Here is a 25,844-nt window from a genome sequence, read left to right as displayed (position 1 = left end):
GTGTTGGGGAGTAACAGATTACATGTACTGGAGTTACGTAATCAGATTACAAATTATGAGTAACTGTATTCAGTTACAGTTACTGTTTCAATGAGTGGTAATTGGATTACAATTACTTTGTTGAAATAAATGGATTACATGGAGGCTTTTTTTTTCTTTTCGTAATTCCACTCATTGCGAGTAAATAAACCAAGTCTAAAGTAAATCTTAACCAGGTCTAAACCAGGACTAAACCAGGTCTAAACCAGGTCTAAACCAGGTCTAAAACCAGGTCTAAAACCAGGTCTAAACCAGGTCTAAATCAGGACTAAACCAGAACTAAACCAGGACTAAAACAGAATTAAAACAGGACTAAAACAGGATTTAACAGGACTAAATCATGCTGCGCGGACATGTCTCCTCCTTTTCTATCAATAATATTTTTAATTTGGTTGAGTAAAGTCTGGGCTTTTCATTTTCTTTTAGCAAACAAAACATCTTATGTGAAGATTTCCTCGTCTTTGCTTCTGTACAGCAAATCAAGTAATCCAAAGTATTCAGATTACATTACTCACTTTAAGTAATTTAATAGATTCCGTTACAAACTACATTTTGGGGTATGTAATCTGTAATCTGTAGGGGAATACATTTTAAAAGTCACCTTCCCAACACTGCTCATGGGGGACCAAGGTTGATATCTCTGATTGCGCTTGTTTACGATATGTTATGCATTCAAAATAAAGCTAAAATGCAAATAAACTCATACTTTTTCACTGCAAAAATAGATACATCAGATTCATTTTGGATAAGAGCTGAGAATGAAATGTTTTATTAGTTTAGCAGTTTCAATCAAATACTATCCCTCCATTTACTAAATTGCGCAGTTCTTTTATTCAATTTCACAAACTACTTCTTCCAAAATCATCTAGAAGCCCCTGCGTAGAACAGAAAACCCTAGCATCCATCAAATAAACTGCACAAAAGTCTGAAGAGTCTTTATGAAACAGGAGATAAAATAAAGTCCTACTCTGTGTCGTCTTGTGCTGTGACGGCGCAGGGCTCCTCCACCTCCATCTGTGTGTTGGTGTAGCCCAGAGTCCCGGAGTAGCTCACCTCCTGCACAGACACACACGGACATTTATTCACTTTACGCTTTGTTTTATTTAATGTGTTTATTTATATTGTGCTTACTCTGTGCAGCACTTTGGAGACACTGTGTTGGTAAAATGTGCTATAGAAATAAAGATGGATTGGACAGGGGCAGACAGGAGCAGACAGGAGCAAAGAGGGACAGATGGGTAAACAGGAGCAGACAGGAGCAGAGAGAAGCAGAGATTTCATAAATTTTTAAGTGCCTATGCAAGGTTGGACTAGTCACTTTACTAAAACACAGTTAAGATCAATAAATTCAAGATTCTGCTAAAAATAGATGCAAATATATTAAAAATTTTGGGCCTTTTTATGTTTTTTTTTTTGCGCCACCTAGTGTCTCCACTCAATTTCATTTCTCTCTAGCGACTAGGTCAGGAATCGGAATACACTAGACGGATCACAAAAACCCCGGAAGTTGTAAACTGTGCACCAGTCAATCAGCAAAGAGTCAGAAATTCTGTGTTGGCAACGATTCCCGAGATCAAGGATTTAAAGCCGAAACAAAGAGAATGTTTGATGAATTTTATCAAGGGGAAAGACGTTATTGTCCTTCTTCCTACGGGATTTGGCGCATTACATACATCACAACCAAATAGCAGCGACTGGTTTAATTAAAAAAGTACCCGCCTACAGTCAAGCGAATGAATCCTAATGCTGTGAGGTCAGACGGTTTCTACGAAGTGAAACCGTCTGATGAATCAGGCTAGGAAATCATGACTAATCATTATTATTTTAAGTTATTTTATTCATTGTTTTATCATATTTAGCTTTTTAAATGTATTGTTCATTTATTTATTGTTTTTAATTATGATTTATTGCATTAATTTGTCTGTGCTGCACTTTGGAAACTGTTATGTTTATAAAATGTGCTATAGAAAAAGAAGTGGATTGGATTGAACCATGTGGCACAATACGCCAAAACTCCTCCAATGTACAGAGAGACTATTATTTGATACATACAAATATTAGAAAACACCATTATTTGGTTGAAATCATGTTTAAAGTATCAGAAAACAAAATATTTCATGTAGAAATTGTGCCGAACCTTTGGACAATATGGAATTCTCTAAAACAGAACTCTCTACTTTCTGTAACTTTCATCATATTTGATCAACTTTTCTTCACAAATTGCTTCTTGATTTGTGCAAAACAATAATTTACAACAGGTATGATCTCACCAAATTACGTCAAAATTAGAGAAATCATCAAAACCTGTCATACGTACTTTAAATTCCAGTAATTGTCCAGCCCAGTCCAGGAGTACCTAAATTGGCCTCTGCAAACATGAAATCTGAATTGCATGGGATTCTAGTTTTAGTTTTATATTTCTGTCTCTCAAATGTTGACGCTCCTGGATGTGTTTAAAATGCACACTTCATAACATAAATCACAAACATAATGACGGTTCCAGACTCCTCCAGAGACGAGCGTGAGACGAGCTGTACCTTGATGATGTTGAGCGAGGGGACGGTGGGCTCCTTGGCTGGGGGCTTCCTCGAGTCGCGTGGGTTCAGACGGTGACGCTGACGGATGATGTACTCGTACGTGCTCAGTCTGTTCCACACTGAAAAAAAACACACACAACAATAAACAGCTCAGTTAATAAATAATTTCTCTCATCTCTTCACTGTCAGTCAATCACAACACGCTGCAACTAACATTTGTCTTTTTATTTATTTATTTATTTATTTTTTTTAATTCGTTGTTTGAATCGCAAAAGGCCCGTGAATATGAGATTTTCCGAAACTACACCCACATAAAGCTGAACTGAAGCCGCATGGGGACATCCAGGAACATATTTATAGATGAAAGATCAAAAAACAGTAAATTTACATATTCCCTGAGCCATTTGTTTGTAATTACTGCTCTGTCTGAGTCATAAAACCTCTCCTCTCAGCTCATGACATGTATAAACCCATTAGATAGACAGATTGATAGATTAGATAGATATAATACGTTATTTATCCCCTAGGAAATTCATTTTTCAAGCAGCAATAATACGTAATAATAATAACATCAGTAATTAAATTTATAGAAAGTGTTGTGAAGCCGTATGTGCACTGTCGGGCAAGTTACTTTAAAAATGTAATGTTTTATTTATGACTTGTTACGGTAATTTAGTAATAATAACATTACAATATTACTGTGTTTAAAATGTAAAACATTACATGACTATTGCAGCAATTTAAGTTACTCTCAACAAAAAAACAAAGATGCCGAAGTTCTGCGCTGTATATGGACTGAACCACGACTAAATCAGAACTAAACCAGGACTGAACAAGGTCTAAACCAGGACTAAACCAGAACTGAACCAGAAATTAACCAGGACTAAACCAGGTCTAAACCAGGTCTAAACCAGGACTAGAACACAATGAAATCATGACTAAACCAGAACTGAACCAGGACTGAACCAGAACTGAATCAGGACTAAAGTAGGTCTAAACCAGAAATTAACGAGGACAAAACCAGGACAAAACCCGGACTAAACCAGGACTAAGGATTACCTTCAATCCAGATAATAATAATAATAATTATTAAAGATAATAAATTAAAAAATGTAAATTTAATAACATTTTTTAATGCATGTCACTGACATTTGTACCAAGTAAAATATTCCAGTTTTTTCCCTGTAACGCTGTAACATTACTGCGTTACAGCAAAAAGCAATCCATTACAGTAATTTGTTACTTTTACAACGCGTTACTTCCAAACACTGCGTATGATGTGCGGAACAAAGGACTTCCAGAGTGTGTCCCTGGAGCAGCACAGGTTTTGGTCCTTGTCCTCAGCCCCAGATGTGAATGAGTCAACGATTATTCGATTACTGAAAAAGCTGACAACATCCCTAAAGAAGGTAAAAATAGCCCAGTAAAACATTTCCATTGTGTTACAGTCCCCTGTGTGTCGTGATGTTCTCTGTGTCAGTGTGTTGTTGTTGTTGTTGCTGCTGTAACCCGAGCCGTCTTTCATCATCACCTTCTAAGTTAGTCCCAGGAATTCTGCAGCTCCTGTGGGGTTTGTCCAAAGAGATCCTCCGTGGAGACCTGGTGGTGCTCGCTTTACAGGGTGGGTGAAGATGTGCTGTGCTGTATAAGATGCATGGCCACACCCCCGACAGATGTGAGTGATGTTAGTATCAATCTGACTGAGGTATGAGTTCAAGAGTCGACTATAACCTGAGCGCAGCTGAGCCAGAGTGCACCTGGTGTCTCTGAGCAGCTGCAGTTCTTCAGCACTCTCTTTTGAGAGTTGAGTCCAAACAGAGGAGGTAGAAGCTGAGGCGGCTCATGCTGCCATATGTACGTGTATAAGCTGAACCTCATTTCTGTAACTATCCTCATTGATGTTGGTGTTGTCAATGTTTGGGATGTAACTATAACCAAAATATCTTGATATCGTATCGTCAAAAGTCTCTAAATAACATCGTGGGCTGTCACAATACATCGAATTACAAGTATCTTTGCTTAAATGTTTTATAGAAGCAACATAGGAAACTACATATCCCATGATTCATTTCAGCGCAAACAACATGAAGAAATATGTTTTTAACTTGAATTCTTGGGATTATGAACGGAAATAACTCACACCAAAATCTTGTCAAGGTATTTTAAAAGCAAAAAAGTGTCCTGTTTACAAGCCTCTTCAAAATATCGCAATATCGTTACATCCCTTGTCAATGCCTGTGATGATCTTTGACCTGCTCGTTGCACAGGATGCTCAGTGTCTCTCTGATGTTACGGTTTGTGTCTGAGGAGTGGGGAGAGGAAGTATTTCGCTCTGGAGTCTACTGCACCATCTGCTCACTGTGTTAAAACCGTGTAACGCACTGCTCCTCGCTGTTTAATCCTCACTAATAAACATGGGTAATCAATTCAGTTTATGCAGCTAAAACCTGAAACAGTCTTCCTGAAGATGTGAGAGAGGCCTCTGCTTTACTTTAATCTTTTTTTTTTTTTTTATTCTGTAAAGTGCTTTAAATGACTTTGTGTATGAACTGTGCCATACAAATAAACTTGTCTTGCTTTGTCTATACACCAGTCAGTGAGAATCCCAGTGCTTTTCTGCCGAGTCTTTATTTTGCATAAATTAATCTGGCAACAGTTAAATCACCTCATCTTATATCACTGCTCTGTTGCTATCACCAGAGCAACATGTAAACAGATGCTCAATAGTTTTGACTCTAGTTTGTAGGGACTAGCTTCATGTTAAACACAAAAATAAGTGATATTTGAGACATTTACAGACAGTGAACAGGCTTTTCACATTCTCAGGTGAGACATTTCAATTTGTGGCTGTTGTATACGCACTAGGGATGGGCATTCGATGAAATTTTCTTAATCGATCGTTGGAAGAATTAATGATCGATTATCGATTAATCATTAACGTTTTTATATTAAAATGATCATCATTATTATTACTATCTGCACTACTAATCTGCATAAATAAATTCAACTTCATGACATATAAACCGTAACCGCTCTAGAGCCACATCAGCCCGTTTGACATTATAATGTGTTTTATTTAGTTTTGCGCAACTCTCACAGAAACGAAATTTAAAACAGCATCGCTAATTTGCATAAACTAAGCGAAGATTAAAAAACAGCTCTTGTGCGCTGATGCGGTCAATTTCTGTCAGATTAAAAGACATGACTGGAATACAGGTTAGTGTGACCATATTTGTGTTTGTGAAAACCAGGACACCGTACGGTGGGTGGGAGGTGGGGACTCATCGACATTGCGCGACTCTCACCTGACAAATTTTTTTCCCACTGGACACCGAATGGAAAGCGTGGAATTTCTTGTACAAGTCATCGTTAAATACGCATTTGTGCTTCCGCACGTTGCAGACTGACCCACTGTTTGTGTCTCGCTCCTCCTGAGTGCAAAGAGCTACATGTACGGACCCCTGTTTGGTCACGCTACGCTACGCACAGCAACCTACATTCAGTTTGTCGATTAAAATTTACGTAATCGATGAAATTCTTAATGATCAATTATCGATTAATCAATTAATCATGCCCATCCCTATTTCACACAGTGCCGGATCAGATGTGTGCACAGATGAATTTGTGAGAGCTGGAGGCACCAGATCGTTCCATCTCTGGAGCCATTTTCAATCGGATTAGTGTGGATGAACACTGCAGACGCAACGAAAACGACTCGAATACGTACTAATGTGGGCGGGGTCTTAAATCACATCCCATATCACTGCTCTGTTGCTATCACCAGAGCAACATGTAAACAGATGCTCAATAGTTTTGACTCTAGTTTGTAGAGGACTAGCTTCATGTTAAACACAAAAATAAGTGATATTTGAGACATTTACAGACAGTGAACAGGCTTTTCACATTCTCAGTTCGTGGCTGTTGTATAAGCACATAAAAAAACGTGGAGCTGTGTGTTCTGCAGTTTTAATGTTTTAACGCACCGCTCCTCATTGGTTAATGCTTACAAATATGAGAAGTAGTTTTTAAATCATGTCTACTGGACAATTAGATCTGTCCACACAACTGAACTTAAACAGCACCTTTTGCACATGAGCCGGGACTGCAATCAGATTTGTGTATAGACCTGGAAATAGATGTTAATGTGTAAGTAATGAGAGTCTGACCTGTACATTTTAACACTAACATTGTATGAGTATGAGATGCATGTGCGAGCGGGTACTGCAGGCTTTTGTCAGGTTTGATGAATTGTGCGGCAGGGGACTAAGGATGGAGATTAACTATGGCTACAATCCTACATATCTACAAGTACATGTCTGTCTCTTACATTATGCATTGTCCCTTTAATAAATAAATACAAATACAAATGCTAAATGTTCTATTCCATTGTTTCCCAAAAACTGGTTTGCAGCCCTCAGGTGGTTCGCAAGTGATTTTTGGGGGGTTGCATCGTCAAGATCTGCAATATACAGTTCTACAGACTATGGTAACACTTTATAATAACTACACCTTATTTAGCCTTAATAAAGCATGAATAAAGACTTAATTACTAATGAACAAAGACTTAATTAATAATGATTCACACTTAGTAACTACTTAATTACTACCTTAATTAGCACTTGCACTTAATTTTCCTGTGCTGTAAATAGTTACTCATAATTATTTCATACTTAATTACTCATGGAATAACCATTTGAGCATTTATTAATCATTAGTAAACTATGAGACAATGATTTTATTAAGGCTAAGTAAGGTGTAGTTATTATAAAGTGTTACCGAATGGGTAAAAGAAAAAGAAATGGGCTACATTTAATGTCCAAATAGGCGACTTATGGATTTTTATTTTTTTATTTTTTTTGATGTTTCAATTTGTGTTTTTCATTGTTTAAAACTTGAGTAATACTAAATGTTCAGAGAGACACGATCACTCAGTCAACAATAAAATATCCTCATTAATGTTTAATAATGATCAAATCCACCTTTATTTTGTGATTTACGAATAATGTCTATTGATTTGGGTCGCAAAGGTTGTGACTTTTAAAATACAGGTCCCCAGAATAAAAAAAAAAAATGTCAATGGATAATTTGAGAAAAGTTTTGCCGCTTAAATATGACATAAAGTCGGTTGCTTTGTGTAAAATGTTCAGTGCTCATGTGAACCAACAAGTCACACTCCACTAATTCTCTGAAAGGTTTTAAAACGGTTTTATCATCCGTATTAAACTTATTTGCTGTTAGGATCGGCCCCACGCAAAATAATACAACCCGAATGATGACGGAGACGCCCACGGTAACTTCCGGGATAATGTGAATAATATTATGCAAATGAAACCATGTTATAATCATGTATCCTCCTCCTCAAAAAGCACACCGCTCTGTTGTGTTGGTGCACTGTTCTTACTCAGGTAAATGTGGAAGCCCAGCAGGTGGCAGAGCAGCACGCAGGAGAGCAGCCCCAGAGCGATGGTGACAGCAGCGAGCCCTGGGATCACTGCTCCGGCCGAGACCACCGGAGCTACAGGCAAGAACAGGAACCACACTGCAGACTCGTTATGTACTGCACAGAGAGAAGAGACGGAGAGAGAAAGGAAGGGAGAGGAGATTCAACATTAAATCTTAGCACTTTCTTTTATATTACAATGTTGTCTTATTTTATTTTCATTGTGTTTCAATGTGTTGATGGAGTCAAAGATTACTGAGAATAAATATTGACACATGATCATCAGTACAGAGCGTGAAGTCCTTTTTTGCGAAGAAAACCAGGGTAGCTACACTAGTCTATGTGCTGTTATACTTGTTCTTATCCAGGTCAAGATCATTCTAAAGCTTCAGGAAAGGTTCAGTTTTGTCCTGTGAATGTGACTTTGTAGTATCGATACCTGCTCAAATTAAAATCTAGTATTAGTTCTAGTTTTAGTATCAATTATAGGGCTGGATATCATTAAGAAGTTGCCGATACAATACATACCTCGATACACAGGCCACGATACGATACATATACTGATACAGTGCACTTTCGATTCGATATGATATAATTCAAATCGATTCGATACAGTTCAATAAAAAATAAAGGCTAAATCATGGTTGTGATACTAAAAGTGTTTGTTAAACCACTTCTTGTGCAAAGTTCATATGAAACACAAACATTTTAATCCTCATAACAGTGTCAAAATGTCAAATGTGTCGCATAAATGAGTTTCCTTTCACTCCACAAGCAACAAAACTGTAGCACTGTAACAAAATAATTTAGTAAAACACACGTAAAAATACTCTTGGTGATATATCCATACAGTAGCCCACGATATCGATACTGTATCATCACATTAAACGATACGATATATTGACATTCCGATATTTTTGCACACCCCTAATCAATTAGTCTCTGTTTTTGGATATTTCTGACAACCCTACGTCTCTCTGAAGAGTGGAACATTCCCGGCAAAGCGATAACATCACCATGGAGACAAGCAGCTGGCATACGCTCCACCAGGAAAGTTACATAATTCACCTTTAAGACCCTGATAAGGCGTGATCCGTCTGAACACGAAGCATTTAACAGCAATGATTAACCACTTTGATTTCTTGTACATTTTCAGGTTATGTGACTTTACTTGTGTATTACAGACATCACCTTGAAAGTGTTTGTCAGTGCGGAGTTTAGACGGGTCCAAGAAGAACTCAATAAAAACATACGAGGCGACAATAAGGACCAAGCACACTCCCAGCAGGGCAGACACCACGCTGTGCAGGAACAACCTACGACACGAGAAAATACACATCAATTTCATTTGTTATTACTTCTTATTTTACAGTTGTCACAGCCGGAAGTGTTGACATTTAGACTTGGACAAACTTTATTGACCCACAAAGGAAAATACTTGGACACAGTAGCTCAAACATCACAATATATATATTAATGACAAGAGAAGAATATAAATGATAATAATAAGTAGCAAAAATAGCAAGAGATTGGTGTCAAATAAGGCACAATTATCTAAAAATTTGAGAGATTTTTTGAGAATTTGAGAGAAGATTTGCATATATTTAAAGTGCATAAAACAGGTATTCATATTTTTTATTTATTTATTTATTTTTATTTTTTTCCAAATTATGAATTGGTTTGGTGGGATAGTAGCTCTGGTGAATATTTATCATAGTTTTACATCAGTTTGTGGAGAGCAAATTGAGAAGAAAAGTACAAAAATACAGGAAAGCGCTGAATTCTAAAATGTACCTCTACAAATATCTCTACCTATGTCTGAAAATTTCATCTAAAATGTAGGGACAATTTACACACATATGACAGTTTAAACATTCATTTAACAAACTAAAAGTGCTATTTTTAGTTGTCTAATCATAACGATAATATTTTTAGACATGTTTTGGCCCTTGTTGACTTTATGGTTGCTCAGTAACAGTTAGGGAATTACTGCTACAAGTGTCACATCTGCTGCCCGTATCTAACCGGGAAGTAAAATGATAAACTTCACCAATGTTTAAAAACTAGTAAAAAAAAAAAAAAACAAGGCAAAGATTTTTTTGTAAAATTATGTTTACAATGTTTTCGTGAAATTAGTAGTTTAACTGGTGATATGCACTTTAAACAAGATCACTGTTTTTTGTTTTAGTGACAAAAGAATAGACTGGATTTTTATATATTTACTTAGATGTGTATTTTTTTCTTTTATTTATTTATTATTATTTTATATTTATTATTATTTTAAATGTAGACAGATTTTTAAAATATATGTATTTATTTTTACTTTTTTTTTAAGTGTAGATTATTTTATATATTCTTATTTATTTTTTTATTTTTTAAAGCATAGACTGTTAAAATGTCGATTGACCTTTTATATTTTATTTATTATTTTTTATTATTAATTATTATTATTATTATTTTTTTTTTAATAAGTGTAGACTAACTTTTTTTTATATATTTATTTAATTTTATATTATTATGATGAAGTGTAGACTGACTTGTAGTTGCGGCTGCCCACGCAGTTGTTGAGCCAGCGGCAGTGATGGTCGAAGTTGGCCACACACTTGTTACAGGCACTGCAGTGTTTGGACTTGGGGCCCCTGAGAGACACAAAAGGGACAAATTAGTATCATCTTTAATAGGTAAAACAAAACACAGATATAACAGCAGGAGATAATGTACAGCCCACATACTCCGCGATCAGGTGTTTACTTCATGCGTAAGTGGCTGTTATGTTAACCCTGATTGACTTATTGATTAGACAAAGACCAACAGAGAAAATTACCTGGTCAACCTCAAGTAATTAAACCAATACTCACAAATAACACTTTGTCAGGATAATTACTATATCGACTTTTCTTTCAATGCATAGTAAGTGGAACAATATATTTTGGGGTTCAGTATTTATCGTGTGTACATTTTCTTCGCAAAAATGGGGAGATTTGGGATATTTTTGTTGTATTCTGATAAGAGTTGAGCTGTAGACTGGAGAATAAACAACTTCTATGGCTAATTTTTGCTTCATTTTAATATTTATTTGTTGCCGTTTAGGCTTTTAATGACACTGTCTATTTGAAAGGAATTACAAGGATTATCTTGAATTATTGTTTTTGTATCAGCGGCATTAAGTAATTTCAATATTATCATTTATCGCAGTATATCTATAGCCAGGCTGGCGCCACCTAGTGTCTCCGCTCAATTTCATTTCTCTCCAGCGACTAGGAATCAAAATACACTAGAAAGTTTGCAAAAACCCCTGAAGTGCAAGTTCGGGCACCAGTCGACCAGTGAAGAGCCATATATTCTGTGTTGTCAACGATTTCTGAGATCAAGGATTTAAAGCCAGAATAAAGAGAATGTTTGGAGAGGATTTGGGAAAAGCTTAATATACCACTTAGCCCTGTTAGTGGTGCATTACATACGTCACGACCAAATAGCAGCGATTGGTTAAATGACAAAAAGTACCCGCCTACAGTCGAGCGAACGAATTCCAACGCTGTGAGGTCAGACCGTTTCTACGAAAGTGAAACGAGGTGAAACCGGCTGACGAATCAGGCTAGTACATCTCTGTAGTGATATCATGACAGGCCTAAACAGCAGTAACTCTACAATCACATTGTTAATACACATTTATATTAAACATAAGGTCTTAAATTTGTATCACACTGTAGTTTTTCTTTATGAACCAGTCCCAAAATCATGCAGTAAATTTTAAAGCACTGTATATTGCTGAAGTAAATATAGACACTAAACGACATTATTATATCCCTAAAACAGAACCCCGAGCCCTCCCAAAACAGCTCTTCTATTCTTCATGTACAGTTTTGTAATGACCATGAGCTGCAATAAATAAACGAAGCGCTTAATGAGTCATGGACGTTATGTATTCAACCCTCTACTGCTCAAATCCTGTCATAGAAGAGAAAAATAACACACAGATCCCCACTAGTGCAGAGAAAAAAGCAAACTACTATAAATACTGACCTCCAAAACTGACCGTACTATCCATCATGCACTGAAGGATAAGTTGATATATTGTGACAGGCCTATTCCTCCATCTCCAACCAATCACTCATTCACAGACTATGCTCATATGTAATGACTGTCTTGCCCGACGGCACAACAGCACGCACTGAGCGGGTTCAACCTTGGAGTTTGTAGATGAACAATCTGAGTCACTGTGAGTCAGATCAAGTGATTAAAAAGTCCTATATTAAGCAAAACTGACTCCTGTGAACTTTAAGCCGTGTTATAATCAAGATTCCCACTCTTTTTCACTGACAAAAATTCCAAACTTTTCCATGACTTTTTATGACCTAAAGTGAATTTTCCATGATTTTACGGCACCTACATGTGTAGAACTGATCAGACTTTTAGGGCTAAATATGAAATATTAACCCTTTCCACTCAGCTTATGGTTTGGGATTTTAGTTTTTTAACAGTCAAAATACTGTCAGTGCATTTATTGACGTCTTTTTTAAACAAAAGTCGCACACGTTCCACCTTAGCACCTTGCTGTTATTACTTATTTGTCTATTGTATGTTTTATTTCACTGTTCAGCACTTTGGTAAGCTTTGGCTGTTTTAAATGTGCTATACAAATCATTTTGATTTGATCTGAATTTTGATTTACATTCAGAAATAATCATAACAGCCTAATGATAACTTGAACTTGAAAAGAACGTTGTAGTTGCGTGAAAGAGATCCTAAAATTTCATGACTTTTCTAGGATTTCCATGTCCGTGGGAACGCTGAATAATGTTGTTACCTCCTCAAAAACAAACCTGGAGTTGTGTTTTGTTTCATTTCATTATCTTCAAGACACAAAATGCTCTGTTCCACCTTGTGATGTCATGTTGTGGTAGTTTTCAAGTTTACAGCTACTTTTTAGGGATGTAACGATATCCAAATCTCACGATACGATATTTTAACAATATGCATCTCACCGTTAGCCTGATTCATCAGTCGCTTTCACTTCGTAGAACTGGTTCGCTCGACAGTGGGCAGGTACTTTTTAAAATTTAACCAATCACTGCTATTTGGTCATGACGTATGTAATGCGATGCTAATGGGGCTAACTGGTATATTAAGCTTTTCCCAAATCCCGTAAGAAGAAGGGCAATAATGTCTTTCCCCTTGATAAAATTCACCAAACATTCTCTTTGTTCCGACTTTAAATCCTCGATCTCGGGAATCGTTGCCAACACAGAATGTATGGCTCGTCACTGATTGGCTGGTGCCCGAACTCGCACTTCTGGGGTATTTGTGAACCGTCTAGTGTATTCCGATTCCTGACCTAGTCGTTGGAGAGAAATCAAATTGAGCGGAGGCACTAGGTGGCACCAGCCTGGCCATTTCAGCGTACGATATTCATTGAGATATTTGTGGAGACTAACAAAACTGTGAATGCGCTACTTACTTCTTTAAAAAAAACATTGATACTGTTAATAATGTGAAGAATCCCTCAGTCGTCCAGGTAGAATCCATGTCGAGGAGAAAATTCAGTTTGTTGACTGGACAAAAGTTAGTTTGGTTGAAGACGTTTCAGTTCTGGTCAGTGTCCACCAGCGTCTGACCAGAACTGAAGAAGCAGCTTGGATGAGCTGCGAAACGTCTTCAACTAAACTAACTTTTGTCCCGTCGACAAACTGAATTTTCTCCTCGGCACTGTTAATAATGGTACAGTTGTAATGTGAAGAATTAAGATTTAAAAGTGTTAATGTTAAGTCTCCAGTGACAACAGCAATGGATCATGGTCTATGTCGTTCCTTCTGTTTTTTTTTTTTTTTAGCTATTGCTGCACCATAACAATGAATTTAAGTAAACTTGACTTGTAATTCGATATATTGTGGCGATATTTTGGTTATTGTTTACAACCTTACTACTTTTTACCTTTAGTTCAGTCGAGATAAGCTATTCCAGGGCTGAAATTATCCAACTGACTCTAATGAAGGTGTATGGAGTTAAATATACAGGGGTTGTGTGTCTTTTAATAGGCCCTGGACTCTAGAGAAAAGAGAAAAACTGACAGCTCTGCAAACAGAAAACATGTTCACTGCACACACCTCCTGCAGAGCCTTCATTACAACGTCACATGTCACATCCATGGCTCCGTGTTTACTCGGACCGAAATAACATACATTCAGATTTCCGTTGCTATGGCGATGGGGTTGTTTGGGATACCGGTCGACGAAAACACCACCTGCTCAGGGGCGACCGGAAGTACAGTCGTGATGTGGATTAAAGATAGAAATGGATGGCGAGAGAGGAGGGAAGGTGGGGGGAGGGAGGCGGTTCCTTTGGGCGCGGCTGACCCAGTTCCCCCCCCCCAAAGCATGCTGGGGTACGGTGTCCCACTGACCTACCTCCGACTCGCAGCGAGAACAGTAACAGTCACTTTTACTTATTTACATCAGGGCTCTGCATTAAACATGTGCCCTGGTCTGAGCGCTTTAGGAACAGACGGTAAAGAAAGACGAGGAGGAACTGTACATTATTTAAACAAAAACAGAGACAGCGGGTTTGGACTAAATGTTTGACCTACGCGTATATAGTAAAAGAAAATCTATGCATTTGTCTAATATATTACCTCTAAATACCAAAATGAAATAGCCAAAAATGTATGTCTCTGTTCTTTTAAAGGTTCTATATTTTACTAAATTGACTCTGTGAGCTTTAAGTCATGTTATAATGCTGTTACACAAAAGTCGCATCATAACAGCCTAATGATAACTTAACAGAACGCTGAAGTTGTGTGAAAAATACTGAAATTCTATGACTTTTCCAGGCCAGGAAAATAACATTTTTAATTTCCATGACTTTTCCACGATTTCCATGACAGTGGGAACCTTGTATAAAGTTGTTACCTCCTCAAAATCTGGCCTGGAGTTGTGTTTTGTTTCATTCACGTGTTTGAGAAAGCCTAAAATATTACTCTGTGTACAGTGTTGGGAAGGTGACTTTTAAAATGTATTCCCCTACAGATTACAGATTACATACCCCAAAATGTAGTTTGTAAAGTAATCCATTCAATTATTTTAAGTGAGTAATGTAATCTGAATACTTTTGCTATACAGAAGCAAAGACGAGGAAATCTTCACATAAGATGTTTTGTTTGCTAAAAGAAAATGAAAAGCCCAGACTTTACTTAACCAAATTAAAAATATTATTGACAGAAGACGAGGAGACATGTCCGCGCAGCATGGTTTAGTCCTGTTAAATCCTGTTTTAGTTCTGTTTTAGTCCTGGTTTAGTTCTGGTTTAGACCTGGTTCAGATCTAGTTTAGACCTGGTTTAAGTCCTGGTTTAGTCGTGGTTTAGACCTGGTTTAGACCTGGTTTTAGACCTGATTTAGACCTGGTTTTAGACCTGGTTTAGATCTAGTTTAGACCTGGTTTTAGTCCTGGTTTAGTCCTGGTTTAGACCTGGTTAATATCTAGTTTAGTCCTGGTTTAGACTTGGTTAAGATCTAGTTTAGATTTGGTTTATTTACCGGCAATGAGTGGAATTATCGAAAAAAAATTAAATAAAAATAATAATTAATAATAAATTAATAATTAGTCCTGGTTTTAGTCCTAGTTTAGTTCTAGTTTAGTCCTGGTTTAGTCCTGGTTTTAGTCCTGGTTTTAGTCCTAGTTTAGTTCTAGTTTAGTTCTAGTTTAGTTCTAGTTTAGTCCTGGTTTTAGTCCTAGTTTAGTTCTAGTTTAGTTCTAGTTTAGTTCTAGTTTAGTTCTAGTTTAGTCCTGGTTTAGTCCTGGTTTTAGTTCTGGTTTTAGTCCTGGTTTAGCCCAAAATGTGAAAACAGGAAAATCCCGCCGTGTAATCCATTTATTTCAACAAAGTAACTGTAATCCAATTACCACTCACTGAAACAGTAACTGTAACTGAATACAGTTACTCATAATTTGTACTCTGATTACGTAACTCCAGTACATGTAATCTGTTACTCCCCAACACTGTCTGTCTATATCTCCAAGACTCAAAATGCTCTGTTCCACCTTGTGATGTCATGAAGAGTGAAAATGACATTTTCAATTTCCATGACCTTTCCAGGATTTCCATGACCGTGACCTCAAAAACATGCCTGGAGTTGTGTTTTGTTTCATTCACATGTTTGAGTAAGCCTAAATTATTAGTCTGTCTACATCTCCAAGACTCAAAATATCTGCTCCACCTTGTGATGTCATGAAACAGTAGTTTTCAAGTAAACAGCTACCATTTACTTTTAGTTTAGTCAATATTGGCAATTCCAGAGTTAAGGTGTATGGAGTTTAAAAATAGAGACATCACAAGGTCGAATACAGTGTTTTCCGTTTGAGAGAAGAAAAAAATATGCAGAGTTTGCGTGTTAAACATGTGTGAGTGAAACAAAACACAAACTCCAGGTCTGTTTGTGATGAGGAAACAACATTATAGATCAGAAAACAGCATAATATGTATAATACGTAATATTTAAAGTCTTTTAATAGGCTGATCCTAGAGAAGCCACATTATAATGTTCTTACCTCCTCAAAAACAGACCTGGAGTTGTGTTTTGTTTCATTCACACATGTTTGAGTCAACCTTTTATTAGGAGTAACCCTTTTATTAGGCATGTTTGAGTAACCCTATTATTAGTCTGTCTACATCTCCAAAGCTCAAAATGCTCTGAATGAGGCTCAATGTGGTTCATATAGTCCGATAATTTATGTTATTTTATTAGGTTCTTTTTCGTCCTGCCTTCACCGGCAGGAGGACATCACGTGACAATTCTGAGGAAGACCGCTAGTGAGCAGTCAAAACTCTTGAAAAAAGAAACTAATAAAATGCTCATATCAAAATGCTCTGCTCCACCTTGTGATGTCACGAAGCAGTAGTTTTCAAGTAAACAGCTACCATTTATTTTTAGTTTAGTCAATATTGGCAATTCCAGAGTTAAAATTATCCAAATGATTCTCGTGAAGGTGTATGGAGTTTAAAAATAGAGACATCACAAGGTCGAACAGAGTGCCCTTTAAAGTCTTTTAATCGGCCTGATCCTAGAGAAGTCATGTTATAATGTTGTTACCTCCTCAAAAACAGACCTGAAGTTGTGTTTTGTTTCATTCACATATTTGAATAATCCGTTATTGTTAGTCTGTCTACATCTCCAAAGCTCAAAACGCTCTCAATCAGGTCCAGTGAGGTTCATTTAGTCTTCCAATAATTTATTATTATAGTTATTTTATTAGGTTCTTTTTCATCCTGCCTCAACTGGTAGGAAGAAATAATGTGACCACTCTGAGGAAGATCGCTAGTGAGCAGTCAAAACTCTTGGTCTGAAAAAAGAAACTACTAACATCAAAATGATCTGTTCCACCTTGTGTTGTCAAGCAGTAGTTTTCAAGTAAACAGCTACTATTTACTTTAAGACTTAACACTGAACATATACCGTTTACAATGGACATATATTCTAGTCTCTTAGTGTTTTGGCGGTGAATTACTTCGTGGTGCATAGACCTACATCAGTGTATCAGCGTTTTCAGGCTTCCACACGGTGCCGGATCAGATCTGTACTCAAATGAATTAGTGGGAGCTGGCGGCAATAGATCGTTCTGTGTCTGGAGCTGTTTACAATCGGATTAGTGTGGACGAACACTGCATCCGCAACGAAAACAACTCGAATACGTACTAGTGTGGACGGGGCCAGTTTAGTCAAGACTGCCAATTCCAGAGCTGAAATTATCCACATGAAAAAGAGCATGGAGTTTAAAAATAGAGTAGGGAGTTTCTTGTACATCCACATGACATCACAAGGTGGAACAGGGTGTTTTCTGTACTTATAAACTCATCGTAGTGAATAATTAGGATGTTCAGAACGCATAAGGAAAGCGAGAAATAACTTTAGACCACTGCAAACTGTTTAAAATGAACTAGTTCTGTTTTTTCACATTTTTAACACAGTAAAAATCAGATTCAGCGCCTTTAAACGAATTCTACAGGAGTAAAAGCGGTGATAATACTTTGAAGTGACCTTGTAAGCTTCTATCGGGCTGTTGTGGAGGTACACGGTGTTTTGGCTGCTGGCGTCACACTTGTTTGCTAACAGGAAGCTAACGCCTCCCTGTGGGCCGTGTTAATGATGTGGGCAGAGTGTGGGGACTGCTGCTGGGACACCTGTCTGTGGAGAGCACTAAATATACAGGAGAGCGTCACACTGTTGCTACGGAAACACAAGAGGGAGAGGGCAAAGGTACCTGATGTATGGCTGAACTGACAATGCATGTTTATCACACAGTCTAACTCATGTGAATATTTTAATCCTAAATGTATTTTCATACTTTGCAGCTGATTTAATTCCATATTTCCTTGGCGTGTGAAGCTAACTAGAGGCACTGTTCTGTCTGAAGTTCTGTTACTCGTATTTATATTTAACACAATCTGACCATAAAGCCCTATTCACACAGGATTAGTATTACCTGTGGATAGGGTTGGGTGGTAATACAGTATTACAGTTTCCCGCGGTATCAAAAAGTATCAACGGTATCAGTTTCATTACCGTCATTAAAAAAATCTGCAGGGCATAAGGACCTAATATAATATTATAATTTATTGATACCTAAATTAGTTTGCTCAGCACAAATGAATGTGTGGTTGTATTTTCAATTGATTGCGACCACGATTTAAAACTAATATTGTCTGTAATGTTTCTTTTAACTGCGTGGGGAGATGACGTTCGATTAGTTTTGTTCCGTACTTCTGCAATTTGGCAGCATTTTGGCTTCAGGCGCACATTTGATTATAAGTCTGCAGGTCATACGCACAGGCCATACAGCGGTGCGACTTCCTAGTTTACCAAAGTCGTACTAAAACATTTTGGTAATTGGCAAGTTTCATTGTTGACAAAAGCACGCGTTGCATGCTGGGAATTATTTTGGTCGGCGGCAAGAAACACTAATTCAACATGAAGGACGGAGCGAGAAAGCACGTAAAGGGTATTGATCCCGGTTATTTATCCACTCTAACAACAGAGGACCGAAGACGATTTGACCAGAAATTGGTCATAAGCATCGATGGAGCCAAATCACCCTTTTCAACCCCGACAAAAGGTGGACCAAACCAAATTTCTGGTCAGAATCGCCAACTACCTGGACAAATATTCACTTCGGCGATATCCACAATGACTTGGTGGAAACTCCTGGGCCATTCACAGCAGAAAAGATGAAAGCCTCCAAGAGTCTCGATGTGTTGTTGAACTTGTTGGAGTCCACGGTTTGTTAGGATCTTCTATGTTTGCTCTGCGAATGTTTGAAAGCCGTTTAATTCACCATTAGCGGTTCTTTTCACTCAGAATACGAAAAAGGCATTTTCCTTCTTCCGTGCTTCTATTTGTGCATCCGATAATGCAGCAGGAATTTACCATTATCGGGGATAAATGCGCAAGGTTATGCACTGTGTTTGACCGCTTTCGTGTTTTTTGCCTCCGACCCAAATATTTCCCAGCATGCAACGCGGGCTTTTAATAACAATGACGTCAGCTGAAACTCGCCTATATGATAATACCGTATACCCCGGTAAAATCCTGAGAAGGTTTAACGGTATCAAAATTTGGATACTGCCCAACCCTACCTGTGGACTAAACAAGGGGAGTCAGCGTTTCAGGTTCACGCAGCTAAAACCTGGAACAGTCTTCCTGAACATGTGAGACAGGCCTCTTCTTTGACGCTGTTTAAATCCAGGCTCAAAGCATTTCTGTTTGACTGTGCATATAACTGAAAGGTTTTCATTCCGCACTCTTCTCTCTAATTTATGTCTCTCTTTTTTAATTTTAATCTTTTTATGTTTTGATTTGTTTTTATTATGATTTTAATGTATTTCTTATTCTGTAAAGCACTTTGAATTATTTTGTGTACGAATTTTGCTATACAAATAAACTTGCCTTGCTTTGCCTTGGATCTTTGGTGACTTGTAATAATTGTGGAGCCACAAATTACCTACTGTATTTCCCCAAACACAGACGTCCGGTGATAATACTAGTCCTGTTTGAATCTGAATCTCAGTGTTTGATGTAATAATCTCGCACCTTTTCTATCTCTTTCGTCGCTTCCTGTGCTCTTTTCTCTTTCATTCTCAGTCAGTGTCAGTAAAATAGAGTTATTTACGGATTTTGCATATCCCGTGTGAATGCGCTGCAAGTAACACAGAGGTGGGGCGTTAATTTGCAAATTACCAGACATCCCCAAATTGTTTTTATCCCGTGCGAATAGGGCTTTAGTTGCAACTACAACAAGTGAGCTGTTACACTGTTAAACCAGTCCCTCATCACAGTTTTTCAGTTAGTCACTCTTTTTTGTTGAAAATCAAGCTCCTAAACAGGACCATGTACGCTCGTATTGATCACAGGCTCCTGAAAATGTGTTGTTTAAATCCATTTATTTAGATTTTTTCTTGCGTTTTCAGACTATCTTTAAACTTGCAAACTTTTTCGGTTGTGTTTGCAAATGTGTGCACTGTGTCTCCATTAGGGCTGGGTATCGTTCAGAAGTCTCTCTATCTCTACATCTCTATACAGTGCACTTTCAATTCGATACGAAATATTTCAAATTGATTCGACACGGTTCAATAAAAAATAAATGCTAAATCATGTCTGGGACACTAAGCGTCTTTGTTAAACCACTTCTCGTGCAAAGTTCATATGAAACACGCGCATTTTAATCATCAAACCAGTGAAAATGTCAAATGTGTTGCGTAAAAAAAAGTTTCCTTCCTCTAAACAAGCAACAAGATTGTAGTGCTGTAACCATAGATCCATCCTTATAATAACCTTGTCAGCTTTAAACAACTCTCTCTTGTTAATGTGAGATGTGTTGCTGCTAAAAATAGAAGAAGCTGTAAACATGTTCACTGACTTGGAAGAGACATCACACTTAACAAATCTATAGCCAAAGGAGACAAGCAGGAGGAGAGTCAGGTTTGTGGACACGCAAGCCCGCTCATAGTCAGGACCAGTGTTGGGGAGTAACAGATTACATGTACCGGAGTTAAGTAATCAGAGTACAAATTATGAGTAACTGTATTCAGTTACAGTTACTGTTTCAGTGAGTGGTAATTGGATTACAGTTACTTTGTTGAAATAAATGGATTACACGGCGGGATTTTCCTGTTTTCACATTTTGGGCTAAACCAGGACTAAAACCAGAACTAAAACCAGGACTAAACCAGGACTAAACTAGAACTAAACTAAACTAAACTAAACTAGAACTAAACTAGGACTAAAACCAGGACTAAAACCAGGACTAAACCAGGACTAAACCAGGACTAAACTAGAACTAAACTAGGACTAAAACCAGGACTAAACCAGGACTAAAACTAGAACTAAAACCAGGACTAAACTAGGACTAAAACCAGGACTAAACTAGGACTAAAACCAGAACTGAACTAAACTAGGACTAAAACCAGGACTAAAACCAGGACTAAACCAGGATAAACCAGGATAAACCAGGACTAAACTAGGACTAAACTAGGACTAAAACCAGGTCTAAACTAGGACTAAACTAATACAATATGACACTAACAGTAGGTGGACATAATTGTGATTTCATATAAAAATAATTTCTCTATCAATAATATTTTTTATGTGGTCAAGTATTAGTAATTTTCAGGATGTGGTTGTTACATTCATGTAGTTTTAAAAAACATGACAATATATATTTTTTTATTTATTTATTAAATGACAAATGGTAATATACAAAACAAGTGAAAAAGCATGACAATATCAAGTAATCCAAAGTATTCAGATTACGTTACTCACTTTAAGTAATTTATTGGATTACGTTACAAACTACATTTTGGGGTATGTAATCTGTAATCTGTAGGGGAATACATTTTAAAAGTCACCTTCCCAACACTGGTCAGGACGCATGTGAATATTGATTTGTATTTTTCATTAAAAGGAGCCTGTGGGTGCGAGGGTCTGGTACTCACACGTCGACCTGGCAGAGGAAGCAGTGGCAGTTCTCGATGACGTGGGCGTGCTTGGAGCGGTCGAACACGGGGACGGGGCCTCGGTGAGTCCGGCTCCTCACGTTCGAGTCGGCCGGATCTATGGACACGGCGAGCACGTGGACGCACAGGTGACACACGAACAGGACACCGGTGCACTGAGAGGAGCGCTCAGGAAAAAACAGCGGAGGTGGAGCAGGAAATGTAAACACAGAATTATTAAGAACATTTAGAGCCACTCTTCTCGAATTGGGGGTTGTGTGGTTTGGGCATCTGGAGCCAAATTCCCTGTTAGGACTTTATTTACTGACAAAAATAGTAAAATAAAAACAACAGGATCATGTAGTGTGGGTTAATACCACCATTTTAAAACCCCATGTTCACTTCCTATTTAGAACACGGCGGCTGAGGGGTTAGTTATGTCCATTTATATACATTCTGTTGTTGGGAATCTTCAAAAAAAATATGTGACTAATAGAGAAATAAAATATAATCTTAGAGTACGTTCACACTTTTCGTGGTTTGGATCCAGTTTTGTCTAATCCATGTAAATAAAAAGTAAGAAAACGAAAAAACAAGTACTTTCTATTTCTATTTGTCTCCAAAACCAAAATGAAAAAACGGATAACAATTTAAAAATTTTTTTTTCTTCAGTTTTTAATTTTGTGTTTAAATGAATCATGGAAAAAATGGATAGTGACTTAAACTGCAATGCCGGATTTTTGCGCCACATACGGACTGAACCAGGACTAAAACAGGACTAAACCTGGACTGAAGCAGGACTGAAGCAGGACTAAACCAGGTCTAAACCAGGACTGAACCAGAACTAAAACAGGACTGAAACATTACTAAACCAGAACTGAACAAGAACTGAACCAGGACTGAACCAAGATTAAACTAGGTCTAAATCAGGACTAAACCAGAGAGCAGAGTGTGGCACGGAGCTCTGCGCCGGTCCTTTCACCTATGGTCACCCAACGGTCTACGTGGACGCACCTCCGGGCCCGTCCCGACACTCAGTCCTGGTTCAGTCCTGGTTTAGACCTGGTTCAGTCCTGGTTCAGTCTGTATGCGGCGCAAAAATCCAGCATTGCAGCTTAAGTCACGTAAACAGGAAACGGTCGTTATTTGTTTTTTTTTTCCCCATTATTCATTTAAACACAAAATCGAAAATTGGTTTTGGAGACAAATAATGAAGAAAATAGTTGTTTTTCTTTCGTTTTCTAATGATTGGATTTATTTTGAAAAAGGAATGAACGAATGATACACAGATTTTTTCTACGATTTCAAACTCAGTACAGTATTTACTACGGAACAGACTTGATACTTAATGCTGATTCCAATATCACTTTGATCATAAAAAACACTGGTCTTATACTTGTTCTGATACAGCTCAAGATCATTCTAAAGCTCTTCAGGAAAGACTCATTTCTGTTTGTGAATGTGACTTTTTAGTATTGATACTTGTTCAAATGATTATCTAGTTTTGATATTATTATTTTCTATACTTTTTACAATAATAAAGCAATGTAGATAAAATTATCACATGATACGATTACTAGAAGTTAAGTCCTTTAATGTTTTAGAGGGGCTGCAAATCATGGAGCACATTCAAGCTTGTCCTAGAAACTGCCTGAGAATCTCTTCCACAGTTCTGCTCTGAGTATAATTCGTGTTTTTGTAACTTTGACACTGTTGAGTCTAAAACGGTGTGATCCTCGTGCTGCAGCCGGAGGAGCATAAAAAACCAGAACTGCTCACATGTCGAATAATGGGGCCATTGTATTCTATTAGCCCTTAATGTTTACAGCTGAAGCTCCTCAGTGTAAACAGAGCTCAGGCTGTGAACGTGGGCCAAGCACACCTTTTATCTTTATCTTTAGTACCACAGAAGACAACCAGAGGCCCTGAGAGGTTATACAATTAATCTAGTAGGGTTGTCAAAAGTATCGAGAATCAGATACTACTTTGGATAAGTATAAACATTAAAAAAGTCACATTCACAAACAGAAATGAACCTTTCCTGAAGAGCTTTATAATGATCTTGAGCTGTATCAGAACAAGTATAAGAGCACATAGTTCATTCTGTTTAAGCTTTGAAACATTTAGTAAAATTTTTGGAAATTTTATGTGAAAAATGAATGGAAATTTTAATTCTATAATAAGTCTAACCAGTTATCTTGTTTACCATACTTTTTTTGTTGTGTATAAATGATACAGGATTTTTTTGTTGTAAGTATTGTAATGTTAAACTGGCATGACAGTCATATGTGAACTGAACAGCCACGCTCGAAATAAATGATTATTTGCGGATTGACTGATAATCTTGACTGTGTGTTGCATGATCGTTAGTGAGAAAGTTACAAAAATAATAACAGTAAATAAATATTACCGTATTTTTTTTACTATAAGGCGCACTTACATCCTTTAATTTTTCTCAAAAATCAACAGTGCCCCTTATGTATTAATTCTGGTTGTGTTTACTGACCTGTGTGTAACGTGGTAATGCAGGTAAACGGAGCTCAAAAATCTGTCAAAATGTTTTAGTACGAGTTTGGTAAGCTTGATGGATTGTCGGCTACCGTAATCAGGAGCCTTATGGAGGTAGTTCGACAGAAGCTGACCACAAGGAGAGAGTTGGTTTTTTTCAGCGCTTATAGTTTATGCAAATTAGCCATGTGGTTTTAAGTTTCATTTCTGTAAAATGTAAACAAATGTGCGCAAAGCTGCATTAAACACATTATTACTCAATGTATATTTGAGTCCTCCTCGTAGGAAATTTAAAAAAAAAAAAAATTTATTATCCACCCACATTCACATTCATAATCCTCATTCACCAAGACAGGGAGACAACGCCGGGCGAATTATGCCACGATCTGCCATGGACCATCATGGACGCCTGGGCTAAGGATCAGGCTCAAGTGTCGTTTGTTTGTTTCGCTTAATGCGTCTTATAATCCGGTGTGCCTTATGTATGAAAATAGACAAGACAATTCAACATTACTGACATTGCGCATTATAATTAAACATTTATTTGCTTTATGAAGGATACGATGTACCCGGCGGGGATCCAGTGAGGGGGCAGCAGGGGCACAAACACCCCAAACCCGGTGATGGCGAAGTATGCGTAGAGCAGCCAGGCCAGCATCTGGAAGGGGTGCGGGGGCCAGCTCCAGCCATTGGTCCTGGAGCAGAGGGGCACATCGGCTCGGCGCTCCTCCCCCACCGGAGCTGTCCTGTTCGGGTTCTTACTGCACACCTCCATCGGGCTGGAGCTCCGGCTGGAAACACACAAATACACTCATTAGTTGGATACAAGTCCACTCACCGTATAGATACATGTTTGTCTAAAGTTCTCAGTGCATAAACACAAAATGAAAAAAGCAAAATGCTTTAATTTTAGCCTATTTTTTGGCTTTAAAGTTGAATACCATTTGATTAAAGCACCCATATTACATTATTTTCTGATCTACTGTATGTTATAATGTTGTTTCCTCATCACAGTTGTGTTGTGTTTAGTTTCATTCACACGTTTAACACACAAACCCTGCAGATTTAGTTTAGAGTTCTTCTCTCAAACGGAAAAAAAACGCTATTTCACCTTGCTCGACTGTGTTTTTGTAAACTCAATGCACCTTCACGAGAATAATTTGGTCATTTGCAGCCCTAGAATTGTCAATCTCTACTGAACTAAAGATAAAGGTAGCTGTAAAACTACCACCACATGACATCACAAGTAGGGCTGTGCAAAAATACTGAAATAGCGATAATTGTTTAATGTGATGATACAGTTGCTCGTTTAGTGAAAGGAAACTCTTTTTATGCGACAT

General features: G+C 37.6%; 1 protein-coding gene across 1 annotated transcript in view; it reads right to left on the bottom strand.

Annotated features, from left to right (window-relative positions):
• The window catches only part of zdhhc1 (zinc finger DHHC-type containing 1), a 42,212-nt gene that overhangs the window by 9,085 nt on the left and 7,283 nt on the right, over window positions 1–25,844 (bottom strand). Inside the window, exons 2-8 of the mRNA XM_055154346.1 lie at window positions 25,067–25,295; window positions 21,997–22,172; window positions 10,554–10,655; window positions 9,208–9,332; window positions 7,978–8,133; window positions 2,577–2,695; window positions 1,007–1,095 (exon numbers count right to left, since the gene is read on the bottom strand). Coding sequence (XP_055010321.1) covers window positions 1,007–1,095; window positions 2,577–2,695; window positions 7,978–8,133; window positions 9,208–9,332; window positions 10,554–10,655; window positions 21,997–22,172; window positions 25,067–25,279 — 980 coding nt within the window. The 5' untranslated portion in view covers window positions 25,280–25,295. The remainder of the gene's footprint in view (window positions 1–1,006; window positions 1,096–2,576; window positions 2,696–7,977; window positions 8,134–9,207; window positions 9,333–10,553; window positions 10,656–21,996; window positions 22,173–25,066; window positions 25,296–25,844) is intronic.

This window comes from Boleophthalmus pectinirostris, unplaced genomic scaffold, assembly GCF_026225935.1.
Source record: "Boleophthalmus pectinirostris isolate CB_2022bp ecotype Guang Dong unplaced genomic scaffold, ASM2622593v1 HiC_scaffold_19, whole genome shotgun sequence".
Taxonomy (NCBI): Eukaryota; Metazoa; Chordata; class Actinopteri; order Gobiiformes; family Gobiidae; genus Boleophthalmus; species Boleophthalmus pectinirostris.
The sequence above is the reverse complement of the archived record's forward strand: the minus strand, read 5'-3'. Positions and strand labels throughout refer to the sequence as shown.